This window comes from Lissotriton helveticus, chromosome 9, assembly GCF_964261635.1.
Source record: "Lissotriton helveticus chromosome 9, aLisHel1.1, whole genome shotgun sequence".
Classification (NCBI taxonomy): domain Eukaryota; kingdom Metazoa; phylum Chordata; class Amphibia; order Caudata; family Salamandridae; genus Lissotriton; species Lissotriton helveticus.
The window spans coordinates 184,877,643-184,904,049 of NC_136070.1; the positions used below are offsets into that span (position 1 = coordinate 184,877,643).

The 26,407-nt window shown below is 41.7% G+C and overlaps 1 protein-coding gene across 2 annotated transcripts in view; it reads right to left on the reverse strand.

The window, feature by feature from the left end:
* Nucleotides 1–3,635: 3,635 nt before the first annotated feature.
* TRIM9 (tripartite motif containing 9) overlaps nucleotides 3,636–26,407 on the reverse strand; it is a 459,144-nt gene continuing 436,372 nt past the window's right edge. For both annotated transcript variants that reach the window (XM_078659735.1, XM_078659734.1), the window contains exon 11: nucleotides 3,636–4,180. In XM_078659735.1, coding sequence (XP_078515861.1) covers nucleotides 4,115–4,180 — 66 coding nt within the window. In that variant the 3' untranslated portion in view covers nucleotides 3,636–4,114. The remainder of the gene's footprint in view (nucleotides 4,181–26,407) is intronic.

Here is a 26,407-nt window from a genome sequence, read left to right on the forward strand (position 1 = left end):
TTCTACAGCTGTCTCCCTCATGTGCTTTTCTGCCCCTGTCTCTGTGTTGCTCTGTTTCAATGTGTACTTCTGTGCTCGCCCATCCTTCTCACTATTGCTAAGTCTTGTTGTATGATTCCCTACCCCCACCCTCAGTCTCCATGTTTCTGTCTCACAGTGTGCTTCTGTGATCCCTGACCCTGTCGTTGTGTTGCTCTGTCTTGCAATGTGCTTCTCTGCCCCTCCGAAGTTGATTCTATCCCCTTGTTGCTATGTCTAGACCTATGTACCTGTGCTCCCCGTGTTGCTTTGTCTCACTGTGCGCTTCTCTGCCCTTCCCATGGTGTTTCCTTCCCTTGTGTTGCTTCCACTGCCCCACCCACATCTCATGTTTTGCTTCCCTGCCTGCAACCCCCATTTTGCTACCACTCACTTTTCTGGCATTTTTTTCTTTTTAGTTACCAATCCAACTCGGACAGATAACTAAAAATATATATGAAAAGCACCTAGGTCGTTTCGTAGATAAGTACATACGTGGTGTGCACACCTACAAAATGACGTGTCCACCTCCATCAAAGTTTTCTTTTAAATTCTTTAGCCATGTTGCACAGCTGTGCAGCATGCCTAAAACTCATTAGCAAAGCCAATAGTTTCCAAAGGCGAGACCTATTGGCTTTGCCAATGTTTGTTTACTCTTGTTCCATCCCTCATTGTTTCTAGATATCCTGGACCCAGGCCTTACACGTCTACCACCAGCCTCCTCCCCACCCTGCACCTGCTGTATGCCATTCTATCACTCACATTCCCTCTCTCTGTACAACACGCTTTCTCAACCTGGACTAATCTTTTTTCCTAAATGGTACCTTCTGATTTAAATCACTCACAATCTTGCACTCTTCCCAAGACAATTAGGGACACATCTCTAGCACGTTATTTACCTCAACTGCCCCACCTCCATACTTTGGTGTGGTTTCACAATTTTCTCCCTCCCTTCAATTTCCCAACTCCATTGTACTAGATATATTCTCTCATCTCTCATTCCTTCCACCATGTCCAACATCTTTACCAACAAGAATTTGGCCACTACTACCAGTGCCTTCCAAGTCATTCTTTCTACATAAACCATTACTGGATCCGAATGTCTGGGTATACTGATGGTCTAGTGGCAAATGTGTAAAAACTCTGTGTGCCCAGACTAACAAGTACACTTAAAGAAACATCAATTTCCAACTCCTTTAGATGTATTTGCAGTGATCCCAAGGTCTAGGGCAGGCTGCAGGGTGGGTAACACCTGGCATGTCCTCCCCATAGCCCAGGCTCAAGCTTCCGCACCACGTCAGACAGGCAAAGATCTCTAAATTTGGTGGAAGGTCATCCACCAGAGCGGTAGAGGTTATAACCTTTGCCAACCTGGCAGGAAGTTGGGCCACCCTCCAAGCTAGAAATCAGTCCCTCAGTCCTCTGCTACAAGGAAATCTTCACAGAATCAATAATTGATCTCTTCATTTATATAACCAAAAATAGTTCCTTGGAACGGTGGCCTTGTGCTTCTTCTTTTGTCAAGTTGAACAGGCCCACATTAGATGTGACCACTTAATATAAATTTGTCAGAAGCAAGGATTTCTGCCCAAACTGATATCGCGAGGTAGCAGTAATTTGGCATTCAATATTTCCACAGGCACAATTTCCACAGGCAATAGAGGGGATAAATCCTCTTGCTTTCAATGTGTAGGATTATATCTCCATGAAAAAACAGCATTTCAGAATAACATGTGGACATCGGTGTAATAACACAGATCTGAAATGTTATTGCCCATTCCATATGGGATTTATAATGATTTACTTGTATATTCCTGGTAATTGTGTGTGCTGAATTAGCCGATACCTGCAGCACCAGCAATACTGGATGCAGTATAACTGGGCTTGGTATTAACGCACCCCAATTAATGAAGTAGTTTTAATGTGGGCCACAGAATAACAATAAAAGAGGAAAGAAAGATCTATTAAGAGAGATATATAAGTATTCACTATATAAGGAGGATAAGTATCAATAAGATTTCAAGGTAAGAAATTGCTTAACATTTGTATACGAGCTTTGTGACAACATACTGAAAACTCTGGAATTGTCTGGTAAAAGTAATTTATTGGAACAGCAAGTTTCTTTAGTACAGCAGCTGTATCCAGCTATGTCTGCAATACAGTGTAAACTACATCTTACAAGTCACTAAAATTCAGGGAAGCAGAATGAACACTGCAAAGAACAGGGGACTGCAATGTAATAATAAAAATGAGTCTGGAGTGGCCCAGCCATCAAGTCTCATCAAAAATAAACCAGTAACAGCAGTGTTGTCCTGCAACAGAGTTCTTCTAAGCAGCTGAGATTTACTAACATGGATATTTGAACAAGATAGCACCCATTAAATAAATTAGGTAAACTCGATACTTCGATAACAATTTAACAAAGCTGAACTTTTTCTAAATATAATTGACATTTATGGTAAAATGGTCACCTATTTACATACATTTCTTTTGGCTGGAAAGCGAATCCATCAACTTTTTTTCTTGCTGGAAAACTAGTTATTAAAAAAAACTGTTTGGCTCACTGGCGTTTTATATGGCAACTTAATATAATCGCCTCACTAGAGGACATTTTGAGAACCCAGTGGAAATAAACCATTACAACATGCAGCATGCAATCCTTCAAATACAGAAGCTGTATACATGAATTTTCTGTTAAGTACAATGTAAACCTGTCAATTATAATGAAAAGTACAACATATTCTCCATTACCAGAAATTCTCAGTTTGCAAAATACAGCATTTATTTCTTTTTTGTAGGCACAGGTGTACAGGTATGGCAACAAGTTTATGTCTTCCTGAGAATGAGTATTCCATGGACTGATTTTAATTTCCCGTCCTAGCGCCTCAACTCCCTTACAGTGCTGGCTCTAGAGGAAGGCAACAGTAGGTCAGAGCACTAGCAGGGGCACCAGGTTGCTCTTACAGTAAAATATGTGACCATCTTGTCAGGGGAAGGCAGGGTGTCAAGATGTGACTTCACCCAGGACTGCTGGCCCAGCTCCATTGGTTACACATTATCCTCACAGTATAAATCTCTTCATAATTTTTTCAAGAACAAAATACACCTGCTGGTCTATTTTTAAGGCTTGGGTTCACCAAAGCTAAAAATACAACTAGGGGTATCAAAGGAGCTTTCTGCGGAACGTGTGAGATGCTGCATCTTTATTTTGAACAGCAATGTTATTTGGCTAAGTGAACCAATGGGATGCTTGACTTGCCTGACCTTTCTTGGTACTATCATCATAACAAGAGGGATGGCCGCTACCAAACTAGCAATTCGACCCAATGCCCTAAATCGCAAATTTCTTTTCGAGCCTTCTTTTCTAATTTGTTCACTTGTCATCAAATTATCAGTAGGCCACATGCATCAATTAATTGGGAAAAAACAGTTTTTGAGGTGGGGATGTATTCTCCTAACATTAGAATGTGCTTTCTGGATGTTCTGTCAAATTATAGGGCTACTAAAACCAATGTCTTTCCAGCTTAAGGTGTGCAAAATGTACAATAACTGAATCTATTCTATGACAGATATGTGTGTAATAAAGAATATTCCGAACAGATGTACGTGCCTATGCAGTTGTCATCCTCATGGGGAATTTTGTATATTAAAACTGATTTTCATTATAGATGGTTTAATTTTCCAAGTGATGCAACACTCGCCGCATAGTTGTCAGTCGAATTCTTGTTCTGACTTCGGCTGCTAATCTGGTTCACTGGAAGGACATTTCAAATGAAAAGTAATGACAATAACATGTAAAGCTATGTAGGTACTTTGCCAGCCGAAAGAGCTAAATATCAAAGCAAATATGCACACAATGCCATTGGAAACGCCAAGAATGGACTGTATGCTGCACAGCTGTGGAGTACAAATACTGCAGGTAAGAAAGAGAAATTTGTTCATTCTGATTTTTACTTTTTTGTTTTATTCATTTTTTTTTGGTTTCCTTGGGTTTCTAATCAGCAAGTGTCCACAGATGTCCTCAGCCTCTGAAAATGTACCTAATCTCCTCGCGAGTAAGAAAGGTGCAAGCCCGACTTCCCGATATCATCCGCTTCTAAGCCTGTAGAGATGCTCTGCTGCCATAGAAGTCAGGGATCGGCAGACCGGTATGAAGTGTTACCTGCAGAAAAAACAGTCAACACTTGTTTATCTTTAACACCCCATGTAATGCAGCCAAATACCAAACAGTGAAATCCATTAAATACATTATGTCACAATAGATTGTAAAACCCCTGCTAACATCATGAAAAAAGAAACATTCTAAAATGCCTAATTTTGGTAATTGTTAGCATAAGAACATGTCTTTTTGCATGATCACCACCATTTGTTGGACTGATGCTGCTGGTGGTTGACTGTAAGCACTGGGACTCTGCTAATCGGTGCCCAGTATTTTTTGTGACCCCTACAAAATGTAAACATTAAACCTACTCCTCATTGGCACATTTAACTTAGCAATAAGCCACTAGTATATGGTAAAAATGTATCCAGGGCCTGTAAGTTATATCTTACTAGTAGAATGCAGCACATATTGTGCTAGAAAGTGACTGCAGACCTGCCACCAATAACGTGGATGTGCTTGTTCAAACTGCAAATTCGACCTGTCAAAATAACTTCTTTTGACATGCCTAAACCTTCCTTTTAAATAAGTAGGATTTAGGCCTTAATAGGTCACCGCTAAGTAGGCCATATTGCCCAATATGGCACATTGCATGGTATTAAAAAGTAGCTGCAGTAACTGCAGCAGGGTTAGCTGTTCCATTGGAAAGCTTTGAGAGTTAATATCATAATTCAATAATGCTATATCCACCTAGGAACCAGCTAAAAAGTTAATTCTTGGACTTTTAAAACTACCTATTACAAGTTCAATTCATTGCCAAAGGATTTTCATAAATATTTTACAAAAGCTATCTTTTAAAAAGTCACTTTTAACCTGCCTAAAGCATCTAAAAGTCCATTTGCATGAGCCTTCAACTCTCACTCGGAAGCTGATTAGCTCCTTGATGAGTTGTAAACTTGCTTCCACAGCTGAGACAAAGGCCTTGGTTGTGTGGAGGTAGGTGTTTTGTTTCTCTGACAGGATGACCATCTGGACTGTGCACATGAACTTAATGAACTTCAAAGGGGCCTACCCTGTCTCAGGCAGATGTAGCTAACACCTGAACCTGTTCCCTTCCTTTGTTCCCCCAGCCAGTCAGGTACTAATCCTCATGAGGGAGGAGTTGCACCCAGAACCGATTTTGAATGACCACAGAGGAGGGGCTGCTCATTTCCCTGGCCATACTTCTAGGGTGGGAACAGGAGCTCTGCACATGTGAAGAAAGGTTCTGCCGGCTTAGTTTTAGGTAGAGAGGGGCACTGTAGGGTTGTTTGCAGTAGGGCACACAGGAACTGCAGCAAAAGCGGGTAGGGTGGCCCTGGGAACCTTTTCCCTATTGGTTATGGAGGGGCCAGGAGCCACTCCACCCACAGGTTAGTGCCAGGCATTTATGTGGCACCCCTGGAAACCCCGGATCTGTGTAAGACAGAAGAAGGATTACACTAGCTGTTGAAACCTGTGAGGAGAACTCTAAGGACTGGACTTGCTACCACTTGTACCAATAACAGCGAAGTGGACTCCAAAGGTCAGTTGGCTGACCTCCTGTTAAACTACAGGGACACAAAACCTGCAAGAAGTCTACATTACCAGAAGAGCCCATCTGACCAGTTACAAATGGACTGGCCATGCTGGTGACTTCCGCTGGAGTAAGTATAACACCCAAGTACTGTTTCTGTTGTCCTGGAACCATTGGCTGATGTCAGAGTGTACTCCTCCTGCCTCATTCTATAAGGTGGGACTTAAAAACTTTCTACAAACTTTTTTCCTGGAGAACTGTCGAGGGACCAGGACCAACCTGCCAGCAGATCTGCAGAGCGTGCTTTGCTGGTGGGCCTGACTTCGCTGTAGTTCCCGCTACGTTCTATGCTCGACATTGGAATCTAGCGACGCCTAGAATGCTTCGACTCTATCCCGCAACTCTCTCAGTGCCGCTATTGATGAGGTCCTGATTGATGCCAAAGACCTCCAGGACGAGGGAACGCAAACTTCTCCCACTGGAGCTTTTCCCACCTAAATCAACATTTTCACAGAGGCTCCATCCTGACACAAGAGTTTGTCAGCGTTAAGCCCCAATTGTTGTCGGAAGGCAACTTTTCCACTCGGTCGAACCTGGTGCATGTATCCGACCCGTGCTCCATCGCAGTTGGCCTGAAAACTTACCTTTGTTTCAGTATAGCATGACCAGTTGCCCATGATTTGTGCTTTGAGCCTATTGGTGTTATTTTTATTTAAAATTGTACAAATTTATATCTCCTGTTCCCCTTATAGGAATGTTTTTCGTTTTGATGTAATTTTGCTCAATAAATTGTTCTCTATTTTTTTTAATTGGAGTGTGATTTTTATTGGGCTACAATTTAAACTTTTTAACTGTTTTGGAACTTCTAAATGGTTTTTACATTTTTGTACTTTAAGCCCATCTGCTCTGTGCCATAGCTACCTGGGGTTGAACTTTAAATCACTGAAACCGTTATTGGACCTAACAAGGACAGTGTAATTTGTACTTGCGGTGGATTACCATTCACCCCAATTAATATGCCACTTTCTCGCAGTTACCAATGCAGGACAGAGCAAAGAGATTTTTCTTTACACTGGATAGCCTGTGAAATGTTAGGCTGAACATTAGTGCAGTCAGAGTCTCATCTTCTAGCAACAGAGGTGGGATGTTCGCTCTGGATCTATGTAAATGCTGTGAAGCATTTAGATTGTTTTGAAGAGACTCTTTTCGAAGTGACAGATTTGGAAAGGGGTTTGAGTTGGTGTCCGACCAGTGTTTGGTCTGCTATATGAGACAGAACAGGCAGAACATCACATTGCCACATTGAATACATCATATTGCATCAGGTTGGTCACAGCACAGAATCTACCTTGATGGCAGTCAGAGAGCACCTCAGACTCCATTTTGATAGAGGAGGCATAGTAGCGCTGATTCTACTTGATCTCAGTGTGCATTTGACACTGTATTGCACCAGATACTTCTACAAAGTCTGGAAGCAATGTGTGTTTGAGACTTGGTCTTGGCCTTGACCTGACTAGAATAATTTTTACAGGATCAGACCTTTTAGATCTTCACCACTAAACATACTTCCAGCTTCTACCCTCTTCCTTCAGGTATTAAGATCATTGCTAACACACTACTGTCACAGCCGTTCCCGCCAATCAAGCAATTGTAATTTCTGTGTAGTGCCCAGAATCAGGAGAACTTGACATGGTGGCCGATCTTTCTCTTATCTGGGTCCTAAACTGTGGAACACAGTACCCGTTTCTATGAGAACGTGTCAATTCTTGAGTGTCTTCCTGAAACTTCTGATGACCTGGCTGTACTAAATCTAATTCTATTGTATCGTTCTGATGCTTTACTATACATGCCTAGCGCCGGGGAACCCTGTTGGGTAGCTATGCACTCTTTAAAACTATATAATAAAAATATTATTCACTCAACTTGTTTTTAAAAAGAACACTGATTTGGCCAACATGGGCATTCCAAAGAATGTGAATTAGAGGCCTTTCTATGAACCAGAAATTGAGGGGGCATCAGATCAAGGTCTTCTTGTCTTGACCGCTGTACTGTAGATGCGTTTACTAGTCTGTATCGTGGAAGTGGGGTATGAACGGACTACAGGGAGATATGATTATGCAGTAAGAGTCATGTAGGAAGGCAAATTAAGCTCTGGGGGCAAACAATTCAAATGATGTAGGAATCAGCAGAGTGACTCAAAATGGAAGTAATAGTGATTCAGTCAACAGGTAGAAAGCTACTGTGTCCAAAATAATTGTGCATTAAATTGCACCTTTAGCACTGTATGCACATACACTGAAACACACAGCCCTCACATCTTCCGCCATGGGGTTTGTTATTTAAATCTGCATGACACACATCATATGATTTTGAAAGGATCTCTAGTTGTCCTGGATCAGTTAAGGTCTGTTGGGATGAATATCTGCAGACCTCTGGTCAAACTGTGAACATGCATGCCTCAAGAATAACTAACCAGAGATATCGACATGCAGTTTCATCATTTTTTGTACTATACTTTAATACAGAACTGTCTATCAGGTCTAGGTTTGTGTGCGAAGGCTATATGAAGAGGTTCAGCTTTTATAGTTAAAAACAGTCATTTGAAAAGCTGCATGAATTAATGTGAGAAAATCACTAAATTAAAACATCGCTGCCAGTTATATTACCATTACAAGTTATTTGATTTCCTTAAATGGATTATTGTATTATATACTGGAATTATTTGATTTGAGGTGTTTCTCTGTATCGAAGGCGATATCCTATAATTGAGACCTATTTTATTTATGGTGGTTAGAACGGCGACTTTATTGATGAGGGGCAAAGAGCTGAGGTAAAAGTCCAGAGCTCCTTCAGGGCCTTAATACTCTTAAGGGGAGACAAATGCAACAGTTGCCTGACACCTCTGGCCATTGGATGTATGTCATCATAACGCATGCTTTTACTACGCATGCCTTTACAACGCAGGTTTTACAACGCAAGTTGTTACAACGACTTGCGTTGGGGGGCTGGATAGTGGAATAGTTTAATTTACTATTCCAACTCCAGTCCCTGTGGATAGTAGGGAAGGTTTTGGATAGTAAATTAAACTATTCCCTATCCTGCAGCGCCCCCCAGCGCAATTAGTTGTAATGACTTTCGTTGTAAAACCTGCGTTGTAAAGGTACTGCGTAGTGAAAGTTGCGTCGTAAAGGATGTTTCCCCTGGCCATTATCAGAGGAAAAGACCACGAGCAAAGAATTCACAGTAGAGCTGGCATTGGAAGTGGAACACTGACAGATTTTCTGAATTGGTGTTCTACCAGAATATCATATCTTATCTATATAGACAATCATTGTGTCATGCAAGTAAATATCTACAGGTAGCTATATGTTTATTGAACCAAACTCCTTCTCTGCATACCTTGACTATATATCCTTCCGTAAAAGTCTGAAAACTTGGCTGTTCATTAATTAAATAGGAGGCTTAGGTTAGGGGAGCTATCATTACAGCGCCAGGACACCGTTTGGTAACAACGCGCTCTACAAATGTTATAAATAAATAAATAAATAAATATATGTTTAATTGCAAGGTGTGAACCTGTGAAATTAAGAATCATAAACTGATATTTTTTTTTAGAAATACAAGGATCATTATTCGGTTAAAAAAACCTTAAAATTAACATACAATTCATTGTAACAACTCCATTAAAATCGCAATTAAACATTTCCAAATGTTAAAATCTCCCTGATAAGTCTTTCATGGTTTTTTAACCGAATAAAAATCCTTGCATATCTAAACTGATATCTAACCACGTATGTATCCCTTCACAATACTGAGATGCATCATAATTTGGCTACAATGTTATAGCTTGTGCACAACCACAGCACGCAGGATTAGTTCATGACCCTTTTCGATACACAGTGTGAGGGAACACATATACCCCTGTGAATCAATAAAGGACAGACATGTACTGTGGAAAGTGCACAGGCAGGGGCATAGCTTGGTCTGTAAGATTGAGGGGTTGTGAACTTCAATGTTTCAGAGAATCCGGCTGGCATATAATATTTAAATACATTATATGACGAGATGGGTGCATGATAGTGGCCTACGGGGAATTGAAATGGAAGAGGAATGCGGTTTTGTAGGAGTGCTAAGAGATAAAAGGCACCATGTTGTAACATAATCAACATTTTTTAGGACTTTCACAACAGAGAGTGTGAGTGTTTGTGCGTCTTTGTCTGTGTGTAAGTGAAAATTCCTGCTGAAATCCGGCTGGCATCTCACACAGGGCTATCATAAATCCTGCCCCTGGTGGTTTGCATTCGTTTGACTGGCAGGTTGTAAGCAATTGTGTTTAGCAGGCAATATGTTAAGCGGAGGTGGGTGACCACTGAAGGCTCGAGTCAGGTGCCTGGCTCTGCAATCCTTAACCCCTTCACTGCGGGGCCGATTCCCCCACTGTGCTGGGGGGAGCGGGGGGTGCGCACAGCGCCCCGGTGCTCATGACGAGCTCAGCCTGTCATGAGCCACGGTGGTCGTGTGCTCATGACTAGCTGAGCTCGTCACGGCCACACCCGTTTCTGTAGAACGCTCGCACAGCAGGGGAAATAGCCCCGCGTGTGAGCGTTCTAACCGTTATGACGAGCTCAGCTCGTCATGAGCATGGGAGGGCTTAATGACTGCTGCTTGCCGCCCTTTCAAGGTACAAGACGCCTCTCTATCAGGGAGTCAAAATAGAACCAAATCCCTATTTAATATGAATGTAATCTGGAATTTGTGATGTCAGAAGCTGTTAGTTGTGTTAAATGATGATTTCCATGTTCCAACGTAGTGTTTAATTTGAGCCACTGGTTGGCACTGGTGCTCATTTTTTTAGGACCGAGGCTTATCAGAGTTTGACCCGAAGTAACAAGGAAGAAAAAGAAAGAAGAAAGGAAGACGAGAAAGAGAGGAAAGAAGACATTAAGTGTAAATCGGTGGAAGGAGCAGACAGGAGGTGAAACCGAGACTAGACAGACTCTATATGAGCAATAATCGCATTCAACAGAGGTGGCAAATTGTTCATTCTCCAAGCAAGACTATGCCAGGTGATGCTACAGGGGAATCAAAACAGCAACTCTAGCTTAGGGTTAGATCTGGATCAATATGGCCTTCTGCTCTGCCCACGTGATATCAGAATGCACTGCCTGTCATGTACCTCTCAAGAGGGGAGGGGGTTATATCATGCTCGAGGGGGTGAGCCAATCAAGGCTTGAGCTGACCTTGGGCTGAGTGCCTGGTTCAAACTAAACCCTGATCCAGCATGGACTTGAAGCCAAACAAGAGCCAAGCCAAGCCTCTTGAATACTGCCCTTTTCCCTCCCTAATGCAGCTCTAAAAGACAAGAAACACTATACAAAGGGCAGCTGAGTGCATTAAATCAATGTGTTCTGTACTGTGTATGTCTGTAGCACAGAGGTGTTGCGATTCACAGGGGTCTCCCCGAAGAGCTGTACCTAGAGAACAACCACCACAGGATATCAGAATCCTCTTTATTTTACTAATAGATTAAATTGCAGTTATTGAGGTGCTGACCCCCCTCCCTTTTTACTATTTGTTAAGTCAGGGGAAGGCAGTGATATAAATATAAACATAGTCACCTGCCTTCCACTATACTTAACTTTGTACTTTTTTAAAGAAAGTCATTTTGACATTTTATACAGCCATCATGAGAGATTAAATGAACATCCTGGGCTGTATTACAGAATGTGACCCAGGGGGCACAGCGGGCATTTGCGCCCGCTTTGTGCGCCCCCGGGGCACTTTGGTATTATAGAAGGGGATGCAGACGCTTGTGTGTCCCCTTCTATAATACCGATAGCGCTGGCACACAATGCGCCAGCACTACCTTCAGAGGGTGTTCCCATGGACCCCCCAGCCATCCCCCTGCAGACGGGTGCAGTCACTGACTGCACCCGCGTGCAAGGGGATCTCTAATCCCATTTGAAAGTGCAGTCGGGTGCCGCCTGCACAGTGAAAACACGGAGCGGCTGCTCTGTGTTTTCACATTAATGAGCTGCCCCGGGGGCAGCACGAAGTCGAGGCTGCCCCGGGGGCAGCTCATTCACCATAATAGGGTGCATTATAATTGTTTGCGCCCGGCGCACCTACGGAACCTGATGCTTTTATTTATTGAACATGGAACACTATTTAGATCATGAGCTACTTTAACACAACGCATTGTCCTTTGGTGATAGAAGGAGAAGGAAATATTCATTCAGTGGCGGAGCTGTACAAAGTGCAACTAGGAAACCTAGGTTCAATCCCTGGTTGCCCTAACTCACTAAATTGTGTGATCCTAAGCAAACCAATTCACATCACTTTGCGATGTCAGCAGATGCCCTGCCATCCACCCGCCAGAGTACTGCCCGCTATACTGAGAGAGGCCCACCTACATGCAAGGGATCTATGTGCGATAGTGCATCTACTGGTGTGGTGGATTATACAGGGTCGGTCCTAGGATATGTGGGGCCCCGGGCAGAATAGGAACATGTGAGGCCCCTACGCAGAGACCACGCGGAATCGGATCGGGCCAACTAAAGAAAGGTTTTTTTTTTTTTTTATAATTAAAATTAAACCAAACTGCACACCCTCGACTGGGTTTTGTCAATGGTTGCTAGCTGTTTAAGCTAAATGAGCAACAACAATAAATTATTTTACTTTCACCTTGTTGCGTTGACCAATAAGTAGCTCTTTCACACACATTTGCGTAGAATCACAACTGGAATGCAGGACCATTGCTCTTTGTGCTCTGCAGAGAGGCCATATTTTGAATGATCATGTAATCTGAACACCTTTTTTGACCCAGAGACAGGCATAATGTGAAAGTTGTACTGCCTTCATCCTCAACTCCGAAGTGCTCAACTGTAGTCTGTTATAAACACCTGGAGGCGACAGTACAAAGGGTGCATCATCCAAGAGTAATATGCTGTGAAATGAAATACAGAAACACACATGCTGAAAATAGCTAGCACTCTTGAGGAAAGCAAGATTAATTAAAGCATGTGAAATATAAACAGGAACAAAATCACTGCATTGTTTATACAGAGTGACATGGTCACTCCGTATAAGGCACCCAGACTCCTGCGCTCGGACAATGAGCGTCTGGCCAACGTCCCAAGATTCAGGAAGGTGCGCACTGGCGGTCGACGCTTCGCAGTAAAGCGTCCTCAAGTTGGAACTCGCTCCCACGCTGCTTGCGGTTGGAACCCTGCCACCTTCGTTTCCGCAAAAAATTGAAAACTCTCCTTTTTCCCAAATAGGACCTCCTCTCCCCCTTTGGTCATCACAAGCCCTTACAGCGCGGGGATGCCTCCGGGTCACCAGGCACTCTACAAATCGTTAAATAAATAAATAAATAAACATCAGGACCACTGGAATTATGTGGCAGGGTGAGTAAATTATGCGGCATGAAAATGCAAATTATGCAGCATAATCCGGCACATTTTGAAATAGTATTACTTCATTTTTTTGCCATTTTTAAACTTGGTAACACTGTTTGGGAACCGGTTGCACCCCATTAGTACCAATTTAACACCCAAATTTAGCCATGAGAAATAGGAAGTTGACTATTTCAGCTTTTCAAAGGGCCTTCTCACATGGGCAAGACGTGTTGCTGCGTTTTTAGTAACTTTTGAACTGTTTGAGATTGAAAGCAACTTTGTTGTTAAAATCTGTAGATTATGCAGCAGATGATGGATTATGTGGCAAATGCGTCAAATGCATAATTGTGCAGAAATCGCTGCACAATCGCATTATTCCAGTGGGCCTGCCTAAAATGCAGTATCAGACTGGGAAAGAAAATAGGCCTCAGTACCAAAATAAAAGGGGCCCCCATTAGTGAGTTAGTTAGCTAGAAAAGTGTCTCATGATTGCAAACTAGGGCAGTTTTAAACTTGTAAAGCCCTGCTGTATAAGTTTTTTGTAAGGTATGGAAGACTGCACTGATTTTAGTTTTCTACAGGCAATAAAAGCTTTAATATCAAGAAAATCAACAGTAAAAACTGGCTCACCTGACCATAAAGCAGGTCAACAATTAGCCCAAAAAAACGACCAACATCTGACCTGACAGCAGGGCTTTACGTGGAATGAAAAAACTAGGGGGGTCTTTCAAAGGGGCATGGCTAATGTAGTTAAGGGAGTGGCTTAAAAACATGTAAGCTATATAAATCTGTACTTAGCATAGTGCGCCGCCCAACTGGTATTTTGCTGCTTCTGTCATTGCCTCCAGATAAATATTACAACAAGTAAAATTACATCTATAACATGCCAGTACTATTGGCTTTGTCAGTGATTATCAGTTGCATACCATAAATAAGCAACATCTATGGCTTCCTTGTATATAATATCGAAAATGCTCCAGTTCTGACATGATGAGACTGTGAAAGACCTATAACGAGTGTTGTTGAAGTTGCATTAAAGGCAGAAGACAGTTGTGCTGCTGCAGAGTTAAGATTTGCGTTTTCACTCTGAGGGCGGCCCGTCTCATCACCTGCTTTTGTGAACTTTCCTTTGTTTTGCAGACACTAGATTAATGTTTTTGCAGGTAAAGTTAAGGCCCCTTTTTAATGTCCATATTAATTTAATACCAGATCTAAGACTCGAGTAACCCAGCAGACTTTAAACTCTGCTCCATCCACTTTCGCATGCTGATACTGCTCCTCTGCATGCACCTCTTGTCTCGTTGCCATACTCACACCTATCTGCTCCACCCACCCACCCACTCCCACTTTATTCTGTTTATCTTACCCCTGTTATTCACTCCCTGGTCCCTTTCCACTTGTCCTAGGTGAGGAGTTTCCATGTGATGCGCCGCCATTCTTTTGCTCTGCGCCCAGCAGGACATGCTGCCTTTCATTCATGCAGAGGCAGGGCGCACTTCCCAGGCAAGGGCACTTTAATTAACTTTCTAATCACTGTCATCAACATGCAGATGCAGCCATTAGACCCACAGAGACAGGGCTGCAGGGGAGAGTGAGAGAGTGATAAAAAAGAAGACATGTAATCTCTTAGGGGGCCCCCTGGGCCTCGGAACTCTGGAGTCCTTAAAGGCGCGAGGCCCCAAGGCTGCCAGCAGGCGCGGGGGCCCTGGGCAGCTGCCCATGCTGCCCATGCCTAGCGCCGGCCCTGGGTGGATACACTCTTGTCACGGCTCAGTTTTAACCTTGTGCATCAAGGGTATTTATCTCTCTTTGTGCCCATATTCACCAATTCCTCACAGAGTGGTCCAAAGCAGATAAATCGAGTGATGAATACAGCTAAGGTGGAGGAGCATCGCCCCAAAGAAAGGAAAAATAAAATGATAATAAGGCGATGTTATCATTTTATTCTTCCCTGCTGCAGCAGCATGAGGGTGGGGCTGCTCTGCTGACAGAGCAGGGGAGGAGTGGTGGTCACAATAAAGTGCGCATAATGCTTTGACCGGCCCCCTCGGGCCGGCCAAACTGTCATGCACACTTTAGCATGTTCTACATGCTGGCTCCATTTAGGAGAACATGCCCATGCTCCAAGTCCCTGTTTGAGCTCCCAACCACGACGCCCAGACCAATCACAGCAGTGTTGTGATTGGTTTAGGGGAGCCAATCGCAATGCTTCATTGCAGCTTTGTGATTGGAACAGGGGAGCCTGACAGCTTTCTGTTCAGCGGAGGAGAGACGACGTGGAACAGAGCGGTGAGGAGGTAAGTGACTTTTTCATTTTTTTACAATTATACCTCCTTACACTCACACCCTCGCCCCCGCCTCACCACCCCAAAACCGTGCTGGCTGCCACTGCACAGCACCCCAATTCAGATGGGCCATCAGCCACTGTGACCCAGTAGCCCTGTGATGAATGGGCTGTTGGGTCAGTTTTTTCCAACAGTGGAGCTAGGTTGGAAATCTAGCACTTCCACAAGATCTCCATGAGGCTAGGGAACTGCAGGTTTGTCAGAGCGGGAGGCCTGCTAATTCATGGCACAGCTCCTTCTTCATCGAATCTAAGATGACTCCTTAAATCTTGGACTTTATCCAAGGTGTCAATGGCAATGTGGCTTGGAAGGGTTTGTGAGTACACACAAACTAGCACATTTTAAAACATTTTTGGGATGTTCTACTACTTTCAAGGGTCTTCCTGTCTTAGATCACCCACCAGTGAACAGATTTGCACACATTTACACTATATTGGTGTAATATAATTGTAAACAATGCACAACTGCATTTGTGAAAAGTGCTTAACTTTAAGTAATTACATTTTTCTTATTTTCATATTTTTTCTCAATGGGAAACTGTTTTACTTGAAACATCTCTCCATAGAACCTCACCAATTTTGAGAGTGTTGGTTGTAAATCCCCACACGTGTAACAGATTTACTACTGCCCTTGAGAGGAGTAAATCTCCAATTTGCATGTTGGGAACGGGATGAGAAAGAGTTGAAAAATAGTTTGTGGACCACTAGCTCAGACTTGTGCGGTATTTACTCATATATAAGGTTGAAAACACATCTTTTAAATGTTAAAAGTGGTTGTGTATGGTAAAAAGGAAGTTTGTTCTTGTAAGCTGAGCTAACATATGCAAATACCTTTATGGAGCAGACGTATTCAAAATAAATATGAATATGCAAAAAAAACCAATGTTTTCATTTGGCACTTGTCTGGTGCAAATTTTTTGTGTCTCCTTACTCACACATCACCAGGGCTGCTGTGTACACATATATGGTCATGTTCGTTAGCTTACAGTACCAAATAAAAATGGTAACAACAGAATTATGACTTGGGGTTGAATTTTCTATCTAAGTACTCATTTCTGTTCTACAGGGTGTCCTTTCCTAAAACAAAATAACATCAACACTCTACATAACCAAGGAGTTATTGAGTGCAGCAAGAGGCGGAAAGCTGATTAAAGTACTTGAAGGTGTAGAAAATGAGCCTCTTGTTGATTTGTTACTTCACTTTAGAGTAAAATGTTATTAACACAGCCTTCCATAGTTCTACAGCTCAAGACAATGAGTCATCTTTAATGGCAATAATTAAATAACTGGTGCTGCTTAACTGAACTCAGACTATAATGCCCAATCAGAATGAATTTACAGGTTCAAAAGAATATGAAATCAGAGATGTAGAAGGAAGCTGTGGCTCCAATTTAATGTTCTGGAAATTGTAATGCAACCCCACTGAGCTCTAAGGTGAATTGATCAGAGTGAGTGCCAACAACACACTTCACCAATGTAAAAGTGTTTTCCACCCGTAATTACAATCAGTCCCCTAGTGCTTGCCTTCCACAATACAGCAAGATAATATTCAGTGTTTAATTTGTAAAAATAAATAAAAACATGTGGAGGCCCCAATTTGTTCATATGAGCAAGCCACTGGTGCAGACGAATGCCTGGTTAGCTGAATACCAAAGCTGCCTAGTTTGATTCCATTTCATACCTCAGTCTTCCACCACCCCAAACTTGAAGTGTATTTATCTGCCTCTTGCAACATTCTTTTTCATTCCTTCTTCCTTCCTTTGACACAGTTTTCCGATCTTTGTCTTTTTCTTCCCTGCTTCCTTTGCTGCCTTTCCCGCTCGTGTTTTGGGTTAAAGCCTGATACTGGAAGTAGGTATCATTGTACCTTATTATGTACGCACAGATGTAGATGTATTGTGACCTCATGAGTTCCACATGGAACTCTCCTGTCTAAGGTTCTAGCAGTGACATTTATGTCAGTTGCTGGCAGGACCTTGATTAGACAGGATGTGTTAAGTTGTGGGCATTCTTTATGAGCAATAAATCTGAATTTAAGTTACACCTTGGTACCGCGTGATCTCTTGCTAGAAGTGGTGATGATAGGGATCCAGAGTGCCCACAGTCTTACGAGTGTTTTCAACCTTGGCCACTGAGTGCTTGTGTCGAAGCCTGTGGCGCGAACTGAACGTTGCGGCCTCCACCCCGGCCTTGTCAGTCGTTGCGACTGAGGAGAAAGGTATTTGGATCCTTTGCATGGCTTCTGATCCATCCTCTGTGCTTCCAGTGTGTTGCTTTGTTGATCGCTTCTGTTGGTGGCATTCTCTGAGGCATGCCAGCTGGTTGGAGCATTTGACCAAAATAAGCTCCACCGGCTTTAGAAAACTGATGCACGCAACGCTGGAGAGGCCATTTCCTTCATTGGTGTTACATTAGAGGTAATTACATGGACGCGAGATGGCTCGAGATAGTGTCTCGAGCTATCTCGTGTTAGGGTTTGGAGTGTGCATATTTTGAATGTGGTAGTGAGTTAAGTTAGAATGATGCTCGGCATTATTGGAATGACTGGGCTTGGAGCAAGACACGGAAACTAATAAATTAGGAATAAAACGCCATCCGGGTTCAGAGTAACTTTTCCACACTGGCGACGATTAGGAGACGAATTCACAGCGATATATACAGCTACTGGAAGGAAGTATTCCTGATTTTTAAATTTATTTCAACGTATTAATACTCTGGAATTACAATAAAGGGCGGGTCAAACGAAATTACGATCAACGGCAAGTCAAAACGACGAGTTATTATACTTTTCTCCGAAGGTATTGTAATTTTTTAATTATCTTACCGAGAATTGCATGTACATGTAAGATCAACATTTGGCACCGCGACAGCTGACGTATTGTCTGTCACAGCGCGAGCGAACACATCTATTTCCTAAGGAAACAAACGTCGGATGTCAGACGTTAACAAAACAACATCTAATTCCTTTAGAAAGAAGCGTCATTTTGGAATTGTTTTTTTTTTAAATCTTAAGCAAATTTCACCGTCATTGGTAATCCATCTTCGAGTTTATGAAAGGAATTAAGTCCTGGTTGTTCCTATTTTCAACAAAACTATTGGATTAAGGTACCAATTTATTGTGGATGGTTGTTTTGTTTCCTTGTTCTTTTACTTCATATTATTAAATTGTGAAGAGAGAGCAGTGTTTTTTTTAAACGTATTTAAATATAAATAAACAACAAGCAAACCTACAAATACATAACTAATTCAGGAATGAGTGGTATTGTTCCTCCTCCTTCATTTTTGGCAAATAAAGGCGAACCACCTATGGACTGGGAAGTATGGGAACCAGTTTTTTTAGCTTATGTTGAGGTTTTAGAAGGAACAGACTGTGAACCAGAGAGGAAACTCTCACTTTTAAAACACTGTCTTGGTGGAATTGGATTAAAAGAGTTTTTTACTTTACCTGCTCTAATTAATCCCGGTGAAAAAAAATGTATGACTACACTGCAGAACAAATGAAAATAAGGTTCGGAAAAAAGAAGAATGTTGTAATGGAAAGATTTGTCTTTTGTTCACGAAAACAACATAGTGATGAGTCTATTAAAGATTTTGTTTCTGCTCTCAGATCGCTTGCTGTTACTTGCAATTTTGAATATATCACTTATGAACAAGTACTGAGAGACCAAATACTAATGAGAACTAATAACAAAAAAGTACAGGAAAGTCTATGGACAACATCAGATATGTCTCTAAACGCTGCTATTGATATTGCGAGATCAATTGAACATTCTGAGAAATTCGTTAACCACATCGCTGCTAGAGCGATTCCCCTGCTGTGCTGGACAGCAACCAAAACGGGTGTGGTCATGACGAGCTCAGCTCGTCATGAGCACCTGAGAGGTATATGCCATGACGAGCTGAGCTCATCATGAGCACCGAACAGGTTAAAGAAATAAGAGGGAATGATAAAGGAGATGTTTTCTGCATTTTAAAAGATGGAGATAAATTTATGAACTATACTTCACAGAAAAATGAAAATTTGAATAAGAATGATTGGAAGTCTAAATATTCTAAAAATGAAAAAAAAAAATATTCAATGGATTTGTTTTAGATGTGGAAGCTCTAACCACCTAGCGAATTCTAAATTTTGCCCTGCTCTTGAGAAAATATGCTCTAAGTGTAACAAAAAAGGGCATTTCATTAAATTTTGCAAATCTACCACTAAGAAAGTTAACATTGTTCAAGACTCTGGTGATTATGACTTTCCAAATAAAAATGACATCAACACTGTAATTAATATTTGTGGTAGTGAGGGTGTGAGTAAGTTCCCTTCATGTGATGTAATTATCGATGAGATGATTATACATGTTTTTGTTGACTCATGTGCATGGTACACCATAATAGGGTTAGATGTAGTAAAGAAAAATTGGCCAAATAGGGTTTTACTTAAATCTGACATTTCTCCAGGAGGTTACACAGGACACAAAATTGATTTGGTTGGTTTCTTCTGGGGGAATATAACTTTTGCAATTCAATCTACTGTAGGAAAGATTTATGTAGCAAAATCAGGACAGTCTTTATTAGGATGGCCTCACCAAGAACAATTGGGGATCAAGCTTGATCCAAGAGATGACCCTCCTGTGTATTCCATAGAATGTGCTAATATTTCTGACCGGGATTGTATGTTAAGTCAATTGAAGTTAAACTTTCCAAATGTTTTTAGTGGGGAACTTGGTAAATATCAAGGTTTCAGGCATAAAATAAAGCTCAACGATGGGGTTGTTCCTGTTCAGCACAGGGTAAGAAATGTTCCCCTCACATATAGAGACAAACTCAAAACTTTACTCAAGGAGCTGTGTGACAAAGATATTATTGAGCCCATTGAGTCGTCAACTCGGGTTTCTCCGATTGTCATTTCGGTTAAATCTAACGGCGAATTGAGACTATGTGTGGATCTTCGTAGCCTTAACAATTCCATTTGGGTCGATGCACATCCATTACCAAATCTTCATGAGATGGTTTCAATGTTGGGTGGTGCAAAAGTTTTTTCGTGCATTGATTTGGCTAGTGCGTATCATCAAGTGGTTTTGGATGACGAATCTAAAAATTTAACAGCTTTTATCACTCCTGAAGGCCTTTTCAGATACAAACGTATGCCTTTTGGATTAGCAAGTGCTGCTTCGGTCTTTCAAAGACTTATGAAAGAGACACTTGAAGGTTTAACAGGGGCAGTCGCCTTTCAGGACGATATACTTGTGTACGGGGAAAATGTTGAGGAGTCTGATGAGAACTTAAAAAATTTGATAAGTGCATTATCTGTTAAAGGGCTCACTTTACGGCTTGATAAATGCAAAATTAAAGAAAAAGAGGTAGAATACTTAGGACATACCATTAGTGGCGCTGGGATTAAACCCAAACAAAAACATGCGGAAAGTATCATCAATGCACCTGTACCGATCTCCAAGGAACAATTAGTTGCATTTCTAGGATTGATAGAATTTTACGCAAAATTTATACCCAATGTTTCGTCAAAGTTAGATCTTTTTAGACCTCTTTTAAAGAAAAATGCAAAGTTTCTATGGTCATGTGGAATGAGCGAAGCATTTCAAGCTCTTAAAACCTTTATTGTGAATGCACCATGTTTGAAACCTTTCGTTATTGGTAAAAAATGTACTGTTATGGTAGACGTGAGGAGTACGGGTTTAGGTGCTGTTCTCATGCAAAGTGATTGTGGAAAGGAATGGATAATTGCTTATGCTTCAAGGGCATTAAGGGACGCTGAGAAACATTACTCAGTTATAGAAAGGGAATTGTTAGCATCAGTTTGGGGGGCGGAACATTTCAAAACATTCTTATGGGGAACGAAGTTTACAATAAAAACTGACCATAAACCTCTTATATATATGATGGCACCTGGTGGGGGATGAACTATGTCTGCTCTTCTTGCTAGACTAGCATCCAGACTACAATCTTTCCAGTATGAAATGGTGTATGTAAAAGGGAAGACTAACATTCATGCAGATTGTATGTCCAGGTTGCATTCTTCTTTTGGAGACTCCACAAATCAAGATGGATGTGAAGTTGCATTTACTTCTCAAGATGTTATGTTAATTTATGGGGAGCAATTTGATTTAAGCAAGGAATCTTGGTCAAAAGAAATGGAGAAAAGTGTAGAACTGACAAATGTTAAGAATTATATTTTGCAAGGGTGGCCAGAACAAAGGAAACTTTCAAGTGATATGATGAGCTATGCTAAAGTGCAAGATGAATTGCCCATTGAAAATGACTTGATTATGAGAGGTGACAAATATATTCCTCCCCATTCATTGAGGAATACGATCATTAGCATCGCTCACAAAGGGCACCTAGGAATTTCATTTACCAGAAGACGGATAAAGGATTTTTTTGGGTGGCCGGGTGTCGATAGTTGTGTGGAGCACTTTGTCCAGAAGTGTTCAAATTGTGCTAATAGTGATAAATCTGCTGTAGCTTTGCGGTCTGAACCTTGTCCTGTGGAATATCCTCCTGGTCCGTGGCGAAAGTTAGGCCTTGATATCATTGGACCATTTAGTGTGTTACCTGAGCAAGGAAGATTTGGAATTGTTTTGATAGACTATTTTTCGAAATGGCCTGAAGTTAAAATGGTAAGGGACATCACAGCTAAAAATGTAATAGAATATTTGGATGAGGTATTTTGCAGGGAAGGAATTCCAGTGGTAATTGTAACAGATAATGGGCCGCAATTTATCAGTAAGGAATTTGAGTATTTTATTACTAAGTCTGGTATTGTACATAAAAGAATAGATGTTTTCCACCCAGAGGCCAATGGGCAAGTTGAAAGGTTCAATAGAGTGGTTAAGGAAGCTATTCAACTTTCTATCAAGGGTAATTTGAATTGGCGTAATGCTCTCCAGTCTATGTTGTTATCTTATAGAACATCACCTAATTCTGTCACGTTAGTCAGTCCATTTGAACTGTTAAGAGGTCGGAAGCCTAGTACTAGACTTACTCCATGGTGGTTAAAAAAAATCTTAATGATCATTGTGGGTTTTCTAAGGTAGATTATGATTTGGTTCGTAGCAGAGTAAGTGCATATAAGGGTGAGATGAAGAGGAGAATGGAGAAGCAACAGGGGTTAGTGAGTAAACATGTCATTTCTGTTGGTGATTTAGTTCAGATAAAAAAAAAGGAAGGTGTTGTGAAAGGAGGTCAAATTTGGTCACATCCTAAGAAAGTTATAGAAGTTTTTAAACATGCGGTTAGAATTGAAGGTGGGGGTGTCTGAAATTTGAATAGAGTTTCCATATTCAAAGGAAAGGAAGTTGGTAGATTTGATGGCGACAGTAATGTGTTTTTGGATGTTAAAATTGACAATGAGGATAATTTTGCACCGGAAAATTTTGCACCCATTGCTCATCCTATTATTTAAAAAAAAAGTACAAGAGTCCATCATGTTCCTGTTAGGTACAAAGATTTTGTCATGAGTTAAATTGCGATAATAGATATCTTTTTTTAAGGAACAAAGGTAGTATTTTGAATTATCAAAATTGTTTTCTATGTATTCTCAAATTGTTATAATTTATCATATTTTTATGTCTTTGTTTTTGTTTTTTTGTTTTTTTATAGAGGGGGAAGATGTGTTACATTAGAGGTAATTACATGAACGCGAGATGGCTCGAGATAGTGTCTCGAGCTATCTCGTGTTGGGGTTTGGAGTGTGCATCTTTTGAATGTGGTAGTGAGTTAAGTTAGAATGATGCTCGGCATTATTGGAATGACTGGGCTTAGAGCAAGACACGGAAACTAATAAATCCGGAATAAAACGCCATCCTGTTTCAGAGTATCTTTTCCACAATTGGGATGCTTTACATAGGATTATATGGCGTGCATGTACATTAGCAGCCATTTTAAAAGATAAATGTCAGAGCAAACTGAAGTTTGAGAAGATTGTCATTTAAGTTTCTTCTTCAGATGCCCTTCCTAACTGTGGTTCCTTCGAAAGTTTTATGGTGAGCAAATTTATACATTCAAAAACATCAAGAAACAAATATTTTGCCAATTTTTAACATTCTTTTAGTCAGTACCTTACTCTGCATCACTGTTCTATACCTGCTTTTTGACAGCTGTGCTTTATGGCTTCATGTATACATTCACCATAGTCTGCATCCAGAGGGAGCGGCAGACTACGACGCTGAGGAGGCCTCAGCGTCGTAGTCTGCCGCTCCCTCGGGATGCTGGGAACCTCCCGAGGGAGCGGCAGACTACGACGCTTAGGCCTCCTGACTAAGATAGGGGCATTCGCTGATCGTTGAAGAAATACACACCTGGTGATGTGCTTGTAGAACACCAGAATAATCGTGCTGTGGCGACATTGAGCTTTCCGGCACGTTGTATAAATCATACCTGTTTAGCCAGGCTTGGCTGCAGGTCTAGGTTGCAAACACACTGTCCTGATGAAGACTCGCAGCAAAGGTTTTAATCCCACATTGCACAGTCGAGTCGAAACGTCGACGCTCTCCCATTGTTTAAGACTTGTACCTACTACTTACCTTACCATACCATTGGAATTTGCATTAAGTGCACACTGAAAATTTACAGATTTATTGTAAATCCTTTATGGACAGGCTTGCTGTGACTGATCTTTGTTATCAGTATTTAAAAATTGGTTGAATTGTCTATATCTTATTCTTTGATTCACAATCTCACTACCCAACACCACTATTCTATCCTTTCACCTCTCCTTTTGCGCGCAACCTATGGCCATTACATAAGCAATTGATTTGTTCTATAATAAATATCGTGGAATTTATTATATAGTGTGGCGCTTGTTTTCATGTCTGGTCTATATAATTGTTTAGATGCAGAAATAGGTATTTTGTACATGCATCATTATCTCTTTCAGGTTATTTAATAATTCATTTGCAATGTTGCTTGCAACGTAAACTGTAATTAGTTCTAATCCTGGTCACGGACCACTGTTTTCATTCCAGCTTTTCTGTTTTAAGTCACTTAGGGGCTGATTACGACTTTTGCGTAGTTGCGCCAGCTCTCCGCTAGCAGAGCTGCGCCAAAGCCGCGCAAGGAGTGACAGCCATATTAGGAGCTGAACTCGAAAACAGGCACCGCAATCTGAACGGCCAAAAAAGTTTCAGCACGGCATGGACGTCGTGGAACTTGGGAAAATAAAGACAGGGGGCACCTGTTGTGCCCCCTGGATTTATCCCTATGGTGGAGGCATGGGGCCCCTGTAGGGCCCCCATTGTTCCTGTACCACCAGACTTTTCATGGCCGGGCTCCCGCCATGAAAGGGCTGAGGGTGCAGGAATTCGTAATATGCTCAGCGGGACTGGCGCAGTCCCGCTGAGCATTTCACATTGTGGTGCAGCTCTGCAACAGCCAGGGAATGACTGTTCCCTGGTGTAGTCGGTGGTCCACCGCTGGTATGACTTTGAAAGTCATAAACCGGTGGACGGTGGACCACCACTTCTGCGCCACTGCGATAGCGGAGGTTGGAAGACCCTGGCACTTCTAATCAGGCCGTAGTCATTGTGGGGAAATCATGGCTTAAGCTTTCACGGTATGCAATGCACTATAAATTCAGAACCTTTCAGCTGTGGTTTAGACTGTAAAGCACTGTCATGGCTATTTAGGAAATCAGTGCAATACATAAATGTGTGTGTGGTAAATTAGAGTATGTAGAGCCTGTGGAGAAGATGGAGCTGTCTCAGAGTATGGTACCAGGGATTCAGAAGGGGAGAAGTGTGGCTCAGTGGTTAGAGGCGGCAGACCCGGAAGCTGAGATCAGCCGTGGACCAGGGTTCGATTCCCCGCCTAGGCGGGTCTCGGGCTCAAAAATTCCACGGACTCGACAATTCTCTCTCCGGTGCCTACTCGACTCACGGGGTCACACTCTGCGACTCTGGGCAATAGCTTGCTTAATCTCCACTACAGCCCCTCGCGGCGGGATGCCTGGCTTTCACCTTGTGAATACCCTGCCGGGGTATCTCTCACAGGGGAATACCAGGACGGGTTCCCTAAGCAAGCGCCTTGAGACCCCTGGGTGAAACGAGCACTATATAAATCGAAATACATTTACATTTACATAACCAAAGTAGATCTCCAAAGGAGTTAATAATCGAAAATCCGCACGAAGTGTGATAATATTTCTTTTTGTAATCAATATTTAGGGCATGCAGACCACTTTTACTTAATGATACTGTGACGTACATGTGAAGTTGGGTTCTGGCGTTAACCTCTTTCTCATTCATGGTATGCCATGCGCTCTGTGATCAGTTATCTTTGGGTTTTGTTCAGACTATATAAAACTGCAAATACTTGAATACATTCTCACCAACTACTTCAAGGTGAATTAGTTTCGCCAAAATATGTGCACTCATAAAACTTTTTTTTTTTTAATTGCTGCATCTATTGTTACCTCTATTGGATTGTGGCTCAATGACCATCTAGACGGTGCCACTTATACTAACTCTAGCTCTGCAATAAAAGTCTAGCTATTTGACAAACAGTCCAATTAAGGGTACTCCTACCACCACAGACATTGTGGACACCTCTCACCAAAACTGGGCATACAATTACCTTTCTTTGGTTCATAGCATGAAGGGATACTTACATCCTTTCTCTATCTCATGGTCTGCATTGAATATGTATTTTGCATGATAAACATAGAGGACCGGTCCTACAACTAAATACGGATAAAAGTGCTTTGGGTAAAGCTAGAGTGTGCACTGATGCAAGGGATCCGAAGTTTACTGAATGCAGGGCTTGCTTAAGACACATCTCCTTTCACAGGGGTCTTCAACACTGGGCTACAAGGTCAGATAAAGTTAGCATGTATAGGCCTCCCTTTTCTATTTAAAGGATTTCTATTTAAATTATTAACATGCATATTTATCTCATGAGGTTATCCTAACATTCTAGCATGGCTGTGGTACACGTGGATTAATATTGGAGACACATGCTACCATAAACATTGAAGAATGTGGTTAAGA